The sequence below is a fragment of the Homarus americanus genome, unplaced genomic scaffold (genome assembly GCF_018991925.1).
Source record: "Homarus americanus isolate GMGI-L3 unplaced genomic scaffold, GMGI_Hamer_2.0 scaffold8226, whole genome shotgun sequence".
Classification (NCBI taxonomy): domain Eukaryota; kingdom Metazoa; phylum Arthropoda; class Malacostraca; order Decapoda; family Nephropidae; genus Homarus; species Homarus americanus.
Window position 1 is genome coordinate 1,148,374 of NW_024717620.1, and position 14,784 is coordinate 1,163,157.

Sequence of the window (14,784 nt, forward strand, 5' to 3'; positions counted from 1 at the left end):
TCATGTGGGCAAATATGTTTGACCAGGACTTGAGTTTTATATATGAATTATCAGAGATTCCTGGCTGGTAGGAGAGATGCCCAACCTTCACAGGGCATTTAAATTAATAAATTACAGTACAGTGTGATAGTTGCTTGCTTTGATTTCAGCCAATCAGTACAGCATGATAGTTGCTTGCTTTGATTTCAGCCAATCAGAACTAAGTGCACAACTCAAAACATTACACAAATCGCCAGTCAGCTGTGGCCTGTGCGATGGGTGTTACCATTATTACAATGGTCCCTCGGTTAACTAAATTTTGGTTAACGAAATACCTTCTATAAGGATCTTCAATTCGGTTAACGAACAAAAATTTGATTAACGAAATCCTTACAAAAATCACGTTTTGTTGTGAGCATCAGCTGATGGGTTACTCTGCCAATTCAGTAATCTGTTTTATGTTTACATTCGTTTCCAATGGAGTAAATATCAATAAAGTTGTGCTCTTTAATATTTTTGCATGTTTTATATGAAAATTTTTAGTCATTTTAACATTTATTTAACATATTGATAATATATGCAGTACAGGGAACTAGTTTGTTGTGCACTCATCAGAATGCGTGAGTCGGTCACAAGGTGTCAGTTGAGTTTTGAAACCAAGGAGAGAGCATCTATTTGTTGGTGTCTTGAATATTTTTTCATTTTTCATTGAAATTATTGGTCATTCTGAACTTTAATTAACATATTGATAATACATAGTGCAGTGTTGATTTAAAGAAAATAATCTTGAATTACACCGAGTGAACTTAAAATTTTATTGGTGAAATGAGGCATCAAGCATGGATCCCCTGAAAGGTGATTTCTCCTCTATCCCCACTTCGTTCTCTTCTCCCTTCTCCTCCACCCCCACTTCTAATTCCCATCATCATCATCAACCAGAAGCCTTCTACATGCACACCTCAAAGTAAGTGTACTTTACTGCATTTTTTTTTTTTTACTTTGTATGTACTTTTCGGTGAGCTGGAACCAATTACCCAATATCCCATTGAAACAATGGATTCGGTTAACGAAATTTTTGGTTAACAAATGACCTTCTGGAACGAACTGTGTTCGTTAACCGAGGGACCACTGTACATGTATTAAAACTATAAAAGGTGTAGAAAAATCATTTCAATACTTTAATGTAACTTAGAATTGTGTGTGGGAGGTAAATGATGTTTGGAGGCAGTTGGTGGTTTGTCTGGGGACTCACCTAGTTAGGACTATTTCAGCACACACACACACACTACAGCCTTGACCACCGAAGGGTCAAGACCTATCGGGCGCCTGCTCCTGCTATAACAGCTGTCCGCCTTGGCCAATGCTCGGCCTATTCCTCAAGTCCTTCTCCTTGACCCATCCTCACCACCGGGATATCAACATATTCCCATCAAAAGAGACACATTCGTTTCGGAAAGAAGTGGGATCAGTGTTGAACAGTGTTTAAGCCAGTGAATTCAGCACTAGACAGTACCAGTGAGAGCCGTGACCCACCACTGAGATAAGCACCCCTGGGAACCATCCTCTGACCAGACAGACGTGTTAATCTGTCCACCCTGGAAACAACAGGGGGCCGGCTATGTGCCTGACTATGAGATAACACAACATCACCGAGCAGAGAGTGAGGTACTGTGACCCCACACCATACCACCGGGTGCCTCCATGACCACATGAGGTCCTTCATGTGAACACCTATGGACGAGTCACTACACCGCGTGGCCTATGTGACTTCACACAGCATGGCAAAGGACCAGGCCCGGGCCATCAACTGTAAACTATAATAATTTATATGTTCAATTCATATTCCTTCTTCTTTCAGTAAAGGAAAATTTTGTTAAATGGCGCACCCACCCCATGTCGTTGTATGTAATAAGTCATTTTTGTTCAATGTATATTTTCAGCCTTTAGGCTGCAGAACTATTTTAATAAATCTTTAATTATTATTATTATCTCACACACACACACACACACACATGCATGCACGCACGCACACCTCTCTGCTGTAAGTTTACTTTATCTTCTTCACCATAGATTGGCTCCCCAAATGTAACATCACATCATGCACAGAGTGCAGCAGCCACACACACTGTCAGCTGGGTGGCTGCCTGACTCAACTATGACACCCACTCTTGGTGTTAACCACCCAGAGGACAGTTTGAGGATGGAAAGAGCTATTTCTTGTTTGTAAAACATATTAATGTACTTTATGATGTGCTATATATAATTTTTATTGTTTACTGTAGCATTTATTTTTTTTTGGTATGCATATGAAAAATACAGAATAAGAAAGGACTGGAATTTAATCTCATTTACTCCATGTTAACTCTACCGCTGACCTCAAAAGTCTCCCAGAACAAAGAGGATTTTGTCAACATATCCACTTTGTTGCCAGAGGTATAATGTACCTGTAATATGTGTACCTATAATGTAATGCTAGACCGGCACATGATCTAGCCGATAGTAAGACGAGTGAGCACACCAGCTCGTTCTGACTGGTTCTCTGGCTAAGTGGCCTTAAGTATGCAGAGTCAAGTAACAATATTCTTTTTAAAACTCTCAAAATTGAAACAATATCTCCTGGTAGGAAGATAATGCTGAAGCAGAGTCATTATTGGTTGTGCATAATAACATTTTAATATCAAAACAGAAACTTTGCTTCCTGTCAGGCACAAATGTGAACAAAACAACAGGTTTATTTACTGTACTTGTGACACATAATACTTTTTCCTAATTGTCAAAACTAAAGCTCTATAGGTCGAGAGACTTTCTTTTAAAAAACCTTGGGCCTTCCCTTTAAGCAGAACGACAGCAAAAAAATGCACACACAGAGGAAATATGCAATGTTGGCTGAAATAACAAAAATAAATAAAAATTTGTACAGTACAGGTACATATCGGCATTTTGCCATAACATCCAGACTCTAGTGATAACAGATGATAGTTATGGTGCTCTACTTACAGTACATCATTATTCATTAGATGATCTACTCAATTTTGCCCCATTTGCCAGGATTCGTTGTTGACAGTACTGTATTGTGCACCTCTTTTGGTGCCAACATCCTGTGGTGATCCCTGTACTATACTGTACTGTACTGTACTGTAGCCAATATCAAAGCAGAGAATGATGCCTACTTTCTCTTCTTGAGCTCCAAAGAACCACTTGACCATTAGCTCCCAGAAAACATTCAAACTCTTCCTCTTCCTCCTGCTGCTGGTGGTGTACTTCAGTGTTCAGCTGAGCCACACACTGTGGAGGCCCATCTGTCTCGGCCTCAGGCAAGAGTGATAATACTTTACTCTGGCCAAAGGTCTCCTTACCTGAAATTTACTTTCAAGCTGATATAATGTACTCTTAACATCATCATATAATTATCTAGACTAAATCAAGACAGTACTGTACAATGCTATGACATAATTTCTACTTGACACATGTTCATAATTTACACATGCTTAAAGCAGATACAGAACCTCATACCATACATTACACAGGTAAAGATAATAATGTGATAACATAAATAATATTAACATTGTCAACAATATTAGCTACATATGTTATCAAATTTATGAAACTGTATTTTCTGGGTACCTGTGGAGACATTAAACAAAACGTGATCCTTGATTAGCCACAGTCCACTGTAATCACCAGAGAGGAGTCCAGCTTATACACCTTATATCAGCCCCCAAAATATTGAGAATATTATAAATACCCGGTACTGCTACTGTACTGTATTGTATTGTACTGTATTGTACTGTATTGTACTGCACTGCACTGTACAGGCAGTCCAAGAGTTACAAAAGCCCGACTTACGAACACCCATGCAGTACTTACGAAAGGGATCCCAATACTGTACATTCATCACAAAAATCTGAAATGTAAATTTTATATTTTTCAATACAAGTACAGTACAGTACAGTACAGTACAGTACAGTACAGTATTGTATATTGTTTAACCTCACCTTATTTACAATATTTAAATTATTTATGTACGGTATGGGATATTACTATTGTGTTGTATGGGCAGCCTTGTGCTTTAATTTAACTTAATGTATGGAATAAACATTGTTCAGACTTACAAACAGATAAATTTATGAACAGGGTCCAGGAATGTAACCTGTTTGTAACTTGGGGATTGCCTGTACTGTATGGTTCTGTATTGTATTGTACTTGAAAGCTGTTTATTTTGGTTCATTTTGGTCCAAGTTTTAGATTTGGCTCCAAAACTTTGGAAAGAGTTTTTATAAGAAGTTTCCATCTCTTCTTCTTCTTTTGAGTAAACAACTTGACAGTGGTCCAGTACCCAGGCCTCTGTGTACAGTACTGTACTGTATGGTGTAGCTACAGGTGAACAGTTTCAATGGTGGTCCCACACATTTAACAAACATTATTTGCCACCACCAGAGTTACTCTCAGGTTCTGGACCTCTTTCATACTCAGCTGTACTATACTATATTGATGGCTTCCATTAACCTCTTTAACTAAACAAACTCTCACTCTGGCACTGGTCAGTGTAGTCACCAGTCCAATGGCAGCTTGGCATGGTACCCTGTGGCAGCTTGGCAAGGAACCCTGTGAGAGCTTAGAAAGGAACCCTGTGGCAGCTTGACATGGAGCTCTATGACAGCTTGGTATGAAAGTCTGACAGTTTGGCATGAAGCTGAAAGGCAATTTCAGATAAGCCCAAATTGAAGTTTATGACACGCAACTTTGTGCCAAGAGTCATCAGGTGACCATGAAGAAGGCTGTAGTACTGTAACTCATCCATATAAAGTTTAGAAGGTCCATAATGAGACATCAGCTTAACTGTAATTTCAACATCACAATTTCTGGTTGTTTGTCAGCCTGTGTACATGTCTCAAGGTTATCCACCACCGAATTACACATCGAGCTGCTCAGAAGATAGTGATGAGTTTACTGCTTTCAGTCACACAGCCAGACCTTCAAAAGGTTGTTCTTGCATGTGTAGGTGTTGGCAGTGTTGTTGATGGGCAGCCACAATGTCTTCACTACTCCAGGCTGCCCATCTGGTACACAAAACCTTATCATAGACATAAAGGTTCAATATTTTAAAGTTCAGCACAGCATTGTTGTACAGCAGTTATCTTCTATTTTATTGGAGAGGAATAATATAAATCAATGGTAGTAGGCAGCTACCAAACAAGGAGGTACTACCGCCTGGGAAGATATTGGAAGCATAATGTGTTGTCTAATGGTAGACCCTGCTGCCATTTGGCATCACAAAAATTGTGACCAAGTACCAGGTTGCTAATCTGACTTTCTGCCTCATTTACACACAATTGCAGGGCCTTAAGTGTTTCTCTTACTATATTGTCAACACAACATACATATATTGTTTCTCACTTTTTATTTATGTATTTCTTTATACTTACTTTTATCCTCTTCACCGCTGATCGGCTCGTTAGCAGCTTGGGCGATCGGTCACATCTCTGTTACGCACTGTTGGCAAGTACTGGGCATGCACCGTCTCCTGAATGTACCTGAACCTGCTCCAGTGTTGGTCAAGTCTTGTCTTGAAAGAGCTCACACTCGGTGCCGTCACAAAATTTCTGGTAGATTGATCCAAGAGTTCACAACTCTCACTCCGAAAAAGTTTGCCCTCACAGTTTTCTGGACTTGCGGCTTCTTCAATCTTGAGCTGGTTCTTTATTATTATTACAGTGTTGTTACTGTTATTATTATCATTATTATTTTATTTTCAATTTTTTATTTTTTATTATAAATTTTATTTACTATGAATTGTCATTATTATTACATTTTCGCCCCCCAGGCCCCGATGTGGGTCAGTAACCTGTGCCCGGGTGGGCTAATAAAAAAAATAAAATAAAAAATGCAGTTATCTGTCAAGATGTGAAACAATTCATGTACTGTCCAGTACAGTACCCTTCTGCAGTTCCTCAACAACACCATCCACTGGAAAAATCTTTAGTCAGTTTTTCAGCTTTACCAGAATTTTTGTCTACCATTATAAAACAGTACAGTACAGTACAGTATACCAGTTGGTCCTGCCTCAACAAGTCCTGGTAAGTGAATGAGTGTCCCAGGGCCAACAGCAAGCTATAAGTCACAAACTTGTACATTAAAAAGATCGTCTTTATAACAACATAAGAGCAAAATGTAGTGATGAAGTCACTTATGAAATAATGATGACTTGCTGATTTATGAATAAGCTTATCTTATTTAAGTGTTCTAGTCAGCCTTAAAAATCTTGACATCACTCAAACATTTATGCTCACTCACTATGCACTTTCCCTCAAAACTATATTTATCTATTTTATTTTCACATTTGGTTATGTGTTGGTGCTAAATACATAAAGGTTCAAAACTTATTACAGTACAGTAATAAGTATGTACAGCAGCCTACTTCTGTATGCTATACTGAACTATGTAGCTACAGTATAATGAAAGAAGAGCACAACAAACTAATTAATCTATTATTAGGTATTGGTATGTTAAAAGTACAGCAATGGCTACTGGCAGCATACTGGCCATGGCACGTCTCCAGCTCCCTCGACCTCCACCAGAAATACATGACACGACTGTCTACTGTAGTTACTCCTTACACTGCTCTCACTGTGACAAATACACCACTACCAGGGCTTCTCCTATATTTAGATGCCTCTTATTACTGTACCTCACCTTGACACTATGACCCACTAACACTCTCAGGTGTGAGGGGTACCATGTGTGAGGGGTACCATGTGTGAGGGGTACCGTGTGTGAGGGGTACCGTGTGTGAGGGGTACCGTGTGTGAGGGGTACCATGTGTGAGGGGTACCATGTGTGAGGGGTACCATGTGTGAGGGGTACCATGTACCATGTGAGGGGTACCATGTGTGAGGGTACCATGTGTGGGGTACCATGTGTGAGGTGGTACCATGTGTGAGGGGTACCATGTGTGAGGTACCATGTGTGAGGTGGTACCATGTGTGAGGTGGTACCATGTGTGAGGGTACCATGTGTGAGGGGGTACCATGTGTGAGGGGTACCATGTGTGAGGGTACCATGTGTGAGGGGTACCATGTGAGGGTACCATGTGTGAGTGTACCATGTGAGGGTACGTGTGTGAGGGTACGTGTGTGAGGGGTACGTGTGTGAGGGGTACGTGTGTGAGGGTACCGTGTGTGGGGGTACCGTGTGAGGGGGTACCGTGTGTGAGGGTACCATGTGTTACCATGTGTGGGGTACCATGTGTGGGGTACCATGTGAGGGGTACCATGTGTGGGGGTACCATGTGTGAGGTACCATGTGTGGATGGTACCATGTGAGGTGGTACCGTGTGTGGGGTACCGTGTGTGAGGGGTACCATGTGTGAGGGGTACCATGTGTGGGCAGGGTACCATGTGTGAGGGGTACCATGTGTGAGGGGTACCATGTGTGAGGGGTACCATGTGTGAGGGGTACCATGTGTGAGGGGTACCATGTGTGAGGGGTACCATGTGTGAGGGGTACCATGTGTGAGGGGTACCATGTGTGAGGGGTACCATGTGTGGAGGGTACCATGTGTGAGGGGTACCATGTGTGAGGGGTACCATGTGTGAGGTGGTACCATGTGTGAGGGGTACCATGTGTGAGGTGGTACCACTTATATACTGTACTGTATTCTATAAGGACATTGTGTACTGTACTGTGTTAATATTTACATCTATTCTCCTTCACACAACTAAACTGTATAGACAAAGATCTCCTCCAACACTTATGATGATGTAATGAATATATAAGGGAACACATTTTTTATTACTATACATGGATTCAATTTGGATATTAAGCACTTCAATTTGCACACTTCACAAAAGTTGGCAGAATACCACGAGCCTTAAAAATGTCAACAACAGCGACTTCATTCTCAAAGACACGTCGACTGGTTGAGAAACTGACAAAGAACATCCAGTGTACAGAGACTCCATCTTGTGACTAGCCAAGAGTATCATGTGGAGGAGTATCATGTGACACTGAGATCATGTGGAGGAGTATCATGTGACACTGAGATCATGTGGAAGAGTATCATGTGACACTGAGATCATGTGGAGGAGTATCATGCGACACTGAGATCATGTGGAGGAGTATCATGTGACACTGAGATCATGTGGAGGAGTATCATGTGACACTGAGATCATGTGGAGGAGTATCATGTGACACTGAGATCATGTGGAGGAGTATCATGTGACACTGAGATCATGTGGAGGAGTAGTCATGTGACACTGAGATCATGTGGAGGAGTATCATGTGACACTGAGATCATGTGGAGGAGTATCATGTGACACCGAGATCATGTGGAGGAGTATCATGTGACACCGAGATCATGTGGAGGAGTATCATGTGACACTGAGATCATGTGGAGGAGTATCATGTGACACTGAGATCATGTGGAGGAGTATCATGTGACACTGAGATCATGTGGAGGAGTATCATGTGACACTGAGACCATGTGGAGGAGTCTCATGTGACACTGAGATCACGTGGAGGAGTATCACGTGGAGGAGTATCATGTGAGACTGAGAGTAACACTTATCGGCAGAACTTAGTTATGTGAGCAAGATGTAAACTGAGTCTCCCACCAAAATGGACTTTCTTAACCTTAATAAAAAATCAATATCAATTCCAAATTCTGTACATATAAATTTGCAACAGAAGCATAATAAAATAAAGTTCTTTTTTTAATCTGGCTTCTAAAATAAATATCAATATAAAGTATCATGGGAGACAATTTGTGAATCTTAACTGGGAGTGATAATATCAACTCACATACTAAGGTGACATGAACCAACCAAACCTTACTAACTGACTTATAAGTTAGGTTATGTTGGGTAAGGTTTTTGTATAACTAAAACTCACTTTTACAGTAATGTACATATGATGATTACAGTACTGTACAGTACAGTACAGTGTGAAAAGAAAGTAAACTATTATCAAGAACACTGGAGATTAATGCTGTACTGCACCTCCTCATTGTATATCTCTCTCCCTCCCTCTGGGCAATATCTCAAGATATTTTCTGAGATAGGAAGTTTAAATTTTAGACAATACAGTACTGGGCTGCCATCTTTTTTTTTTTACTAAATTTTACTTAGGTACTGTACAATGCACATACCACTACTTAGTGTACAGTACTTGTCTATGAAGTACTGTGAAATTAATACTGCGGCAAAATAAATTATCTGACCTCATCAAAGTCCCTAAGGAGCTAGATACCTGAGTCTAATTTGTATTTACACAGGGCCAGGAGGGGGGGGGGGGGTCCGGATCCCCCTTTTCATCAGATTCCAATAATTTTCTTTAATGCAGTATTGTACTCGGGCATTTTTGAATAGTAAAATGTAATTACTATTGACCTCTGAATATCTCCCAATATCAAGTGCACATGGCTTCAAGATGGCCTGAAAATGCCTGTGATATTGGGGCGGGGCTCACTGTGCTCGCCATGTTCTCCCCCTTTTGATATTCCGGGACCCGTCCCTGTTACAGGTAGTCCCTGAGTTACTAACACCTGTACAGTACTACTTACAAATCAGATCCCAATATGTTCATCAAAAAGATCCGTAATGATTTATTTATTACAGTACTGTAGTGTACAGTACAGTACGATATATTATATTGTGTAACATCACTTTATTTACAGTACAGACAGTACAGTACAGTACGTATTTTAATTATTTGTAATGTATGGTATATTATTATTGTTTTGTATGGGCAGGGGAGTGCTTTACCCCTAACCTAACCTATGGAACTTACACTGTTCCAACTTATGAACAGGAAAGTAACCCATTTGTAACTCAGGGACTGCCTGTGCCGGTACAGTATTCATCTAATACAGTAGTAGAGGTGTTCCAACATTTATCAGACTGTCAGTCATTCTGGCAGTTGGTTTGTCATTTGTTACTCTGTTATAACCTTTATTGTCCAGTGTCAGTACTGTACAGAAGGAAACTGAAGTACTGTACTGTACCAGGAGGAAACCTGCCATGTTTGTCAGTGTTACACTGGATAACAGTGTTTTCACATCAGAACAGAGAGTGGTGAGAGCCAAACACACTACCTGTACTGCTGAACCAGCAAAGATGAGTTAAAGTGAAATGGAAACAAATGAAGTACAGTACTGTATGGTACTGTACTAAGATGGGTTAGAGTAATGAGAAAGTACTGTACTGGAAATTTTTAGAATATTAAAAATGAGATACACTGATCATATAAGAAGAGATGAGGCTAGAAGGTGGATGACTGTGTTGTCCCCAGAGAGAAACAACATCTGGGAGGTTTAATAAAGACACCAAAAATGTTTGGAGTGGAGGGCCAAGGCTGCCAACCCTCACACATGAAGATGGTATTGTGAGTGACTGAAGTTGCTTAATTACATTTTATTGTTATAATTAAAATTGTTAGAGGTTGTTTGGGTTAGATTGGTTCTTGGGGTATATTAAGTAGGTTACTAGATTTGCTTAGTTATTGGTGGTACAATACAGTGCTAATCCTATAAAAAAACTTTATTTTCAAGTGGAAATTTACAAATAAGTGTGTTTTGATGTATTCATTCATTTATAAATGGATACTGCATGGTGTCCAGCATTCAAGAGGTAACATATTATAGTATTTCAAGGATCATGTGTGTATTGAGGTGGATTAACAATTGGACTTACAGTATACATTAGTCTGGTAGTTGTCTTTGAACTGTATACTGTACTGTACTGGACTGCACTGTATATACTAAGATACATTTAGGATGGTTAGGTCATTGTTGTATAATTTTAAAACACCTGTTAATTATGTGCTATGTTACTGCATTGGCCCCTATTCATAATTAACAGGTGTTTTAAAATTATACAACAATGACCTAACCATCCCAAATGTATAGTTACGTGAGTGAAGCAGAAGCATTTATGTAATAGTGAAGCAATAATATACAGGCATGGCAGCCATCTACAAAACGTTGATGTCTATTGGTACAGCAGCCTAATACATATGCATGGTGAGCAGATTATACAATGATAGTTACTAAGATGGCCTTTCTGAATAACCTAACCAAACCTAGACTAACTTAACCAAAACTAAACTAACCTAACCTAATTTAACCTAAGCTAACCATTCTCTTCGCTGCAATATTGCTTCGGTAAATTTTTACAAGTGGACAACCATGAATTTTTTGTTGAGCAATGTGTTTTTCTGATGTTTTTTGTTGTGATTTGAACGAATTTGACCATGATTTCTGTCACAAATTAGCCATTTTTGAGCTATTCCCCCCCCCCCCATATGGAGGACCTGAGGGAAATGGGGGTTTTCGGGTTGGGGAAGCACACACGGCCAATTGGCAGAAAAAATCATAGTTAAATTCCTTCTAATCACAACAAAATACATTGGAAAAACACATTGCTCAACAACCATAAAGCACCAAAACTAACCAAACCTAACAACATAATCTAACCCATTGTGTTATCTTGGGGTTAAGGAGATGGTGTCAGAGCGGCTGCCCCTGGAAGTCATCCTCCTGGTTGAGTGACAGTCCTGACTGATGTGGGAGATTTGATGTACAGTATTGGTAAGTTATATTGACGACTATTCTGTCGTTGTTATTAAACATTTGCGAGAATATTATATAGAACAAAAAAGTTTAAAATTATCAATTACATTGATTGGTAAGAAACAATTCATGAGGTTCATTGGTTGTCAACTTGTAAAAAAAAATACCGTTGCTTCACTCTCTCTCTTTTATGGGTACTTTAACGGGCAGTGTTCGGTGGATTTGGCATCCTGTGTACCGCCGGCAAGGCCGTGGGCTCGTAACACACGTCTTGCCCGCGGTGCCCACCATTTCTCTGTGGATGTCGGTCACACTAGAATAACCCGTTACAGTATATCTTTCTTTCCTCACACAGCCAAAAGTGAAATGCTCGGCCTTCTGTGTTTCCATACTTATACAATGTCTCACTTCAAAAAGCTGGCTTTCTGGCATGTTTGTGGTGTAGATTAACATTGTCTTTTTCTCTCCTATTTTTTCCTTTTATTCTTATTTTTTCGCCCCCTTGGCCCCGTTGTGGATCGATGACCTGTGCCCGGGTGGGCTATTAAAAAAAAAAAAAAAAAAATTATATATATATATATTTATATAATAAAAAAATAAACTTACTTAACCTGGTAAATTTGTATAGGTTGCCACCAAACAATCTCGAGAAATTTATCCTTGCAATCAATAGTTCAGACAATTCTAAGACACTTTTCTATGACGTTTCGCTCACAAATGACTTGACCTGAGCTAACCTAACCGTGGACCTCTGGGCATAACTATATAAATATATATATAGGTCATTTGTGAGGGAAACGTCAAAGAAGAAAAGTGTCTTAGAATTGTCGAGATTCGGTTAGTGGCAACATACACATACAATAATACCCTTGACCTAACATACCCCATTGCCTAACCTAACTATTAACTACACAGTCCGTCAATACGGCTGCCATACCTGTATCCACCAAGGTGATAATAATAATAAGCCTTGCCTCCTGGGGTGTCATGAAGCACCTCTTCCTTGGAGAAATGGTGGACCTCAGAAGTGACAGTATTATAGATGCTCTCCTCTTGTGCTTCCTGTTCTTCACACACCTCTACTGAAGCCATGGCTGCTACTGTTCACACAAGTAGCGACTGTATGGACCTTTCACAAGTAGCAGCTCGCAGTGCCTCTCATAAGCAGCGGCTGCAACAACACGTAACACCCTCAGTCACACACCAGACTACACTAAGCGGCCCCCTCCACCAGCTGGCAGGGGGCACTGCTGTGTTGCCTCACTACCACCACCAACGTCCTTAAAACATTTATGATAGTAGATGATACTTAACAATGAAACTAATCCTAGCCTTACAGTAACTGCCATATGACTTGTAGGTAAAACTAATTTAGTGTTTCGTGATTTTATGTTAACGTGTTGGCAAAGTCTTCATGAATGATGTAATTTTTTATTCTTTTCATTCATGTTGATTTTTTTTGTATAACTCATATTGCTAAATACAATTGAAAATGACTCATTGGGATATCATATGAACGCACAAGGCGGTGTCAAAATATTTATGCGTTAATTATTATAAAGACCATTCTGTGCAGTGACTGACATTGGACGTTGATGATACTGTGGGGTACAGGTTGTTTGGTTCACACTCAGGAGGGGATGGAGAAAGGAAACTCACAATGTGCTCTCTGTATACATGTTGTATTGGATGTACAATGCAGCTTGGTGCTGGGAAGTGGTAGCATGGTTACAAGCGTTCAGGGCCGGCGCTACCCACTAGGCGAACTAGGCGATCGTCTAGTTCGCCAACATCTGGGGGCGCCACAAATTCAGGGCAAACTTGGATAAAATTAAAAATGAAGGGAAAACTGTGGTGGACACTGTGGTGGAGCCGTGGAGGGTCGGAGCAGGATGTTAGAAGGGTGGGGGGGGTCGGAGGGAGGCGAGGGTAGGTAGACGGTAGCCGACTGTGTTTTCTTTTTTAATATTATTCGTTAACCCCCCGGAGGAACTAACCCGGGTCCTGTCCTTTAGCGGCCAGGTCGAGCAGTGACCTGAAGGCTGACATCTGAGGAACCCTTCTCCCAACCCCACCATCCCCTCCCCTCCCTTACTGCCAGGGCGGCTGAGCCGCCCCTTCCCGGCCTTTGTCGGGATGAGGCAAGGTTACCTGACCTCTGAAGTTTGACCTCGCATAACATAATCCCACTGAGACTGGCCAGCGGCCAGAGCCGCCAGCCCCCAGGCAAATAGTAACCTGGAACAACTTGATTAGTTGGAGATCAAGATTCAAGCTGTCCAGACTACTCACAGACACCAGTGACCAGGCCACTTCAGTCATCTCCCAAAGTGTGGTGCAGTGGCAACAACTTCAACAGCTGGCTATCCTGCTAAACAGTAACTTGAAACTGTCTTACTATTTTTATAGTAAGTAGTTATTTGATTTCTCTTGTACTCTGTCTATAATGCTGTACACAGGGATATACCTTAGCGAGTCTTTGTTTCAATCTTAGTGCTTCTCGTCAAGTTTTATCATACGTGTGTTACGATGTGTACTAGTGGACGTATGTACTGCATGAGTGTGTACTAGTGGACGTATGTACTGCGTGAGTGTGTACTAGTGGACGTATGTACTGCGTGAGTGTGTACTAGTGGACGTATGTACTGCGTGAGTGTGTACTAGTGGTACGTATGTACTGCGTATGTACTGTGTGTACTAGTGGGCGATAGCCTGCGTGTACTAGTGGACGTATGTACTGCGTGAGTGTGTACTAGTGGACGTATGTACTGCGTGAGTGTGTACTAGTGGACGTATGTACTGCGTGAGTGTGTACTAGTGGACGTATGTACTGCGTGAGTGTGTACTAGTGGACGTATGTACTGCGTGAGTGTGTACTAGTGGACGTATGTACTGCATGAGTGTGTACTAGTGGACGTATGTACTGCCTGAGTGTGTACTAGTGGACGTATGTACTGCGTGAGTGTGTACTAGTGGTGACTGCGTGAGTGTGTACTAGTGGACGTATGTACTGCGTGTACTAGTGAACTGATATATGCGTGAGTGTGTATAGTGGACGTATGTACTGCGTGAGTGTAACTAGTGGACGATGTACCGCTGAGGTGTACTAGTGGACGTATGTACTGCGTGAGTGTGTACTAGTGATCGATACCGCCGGAGTGTGTACTAGTGACGATGTACCGCGTGAGTGTACATGACGATGTACTGGCGTGAGTGTACTAGTGGACGAATGTACTGCC

General features: G+C 40.9%; 1 protein-coding gene across 1 annotated transcript in view; it reads right to left on the reverse strand.

Annotated features, from left to right (window-relative positions):
• LOC121858940 overlaps window positions 1-12,798 on the reverse strand; it is a 37,692-nt gene extending 24,894 nt beyond the window's left edge. The window contains exons 1-2 of the mRNA XM_042355593.1: window positions 12,520-12,798; window positions 3,150-3,335 (exon numbers count right to left, since the gene is read on the reverse strand). Of these exons, the coding sequence (XP_042211527.1) occupies window positions 3,150-3,335; window positions 12,520-12,637 (304 nt within the window). The 5' untranslated portion in view covers window positions 12,638-12,798. The remainder of the gene's footprint in view (window positions 1-3,149; window positions 3,336-12,519) is intronic.
• Window positions 12,799-14,784: the final 1,986 nt, after the last annotated feature.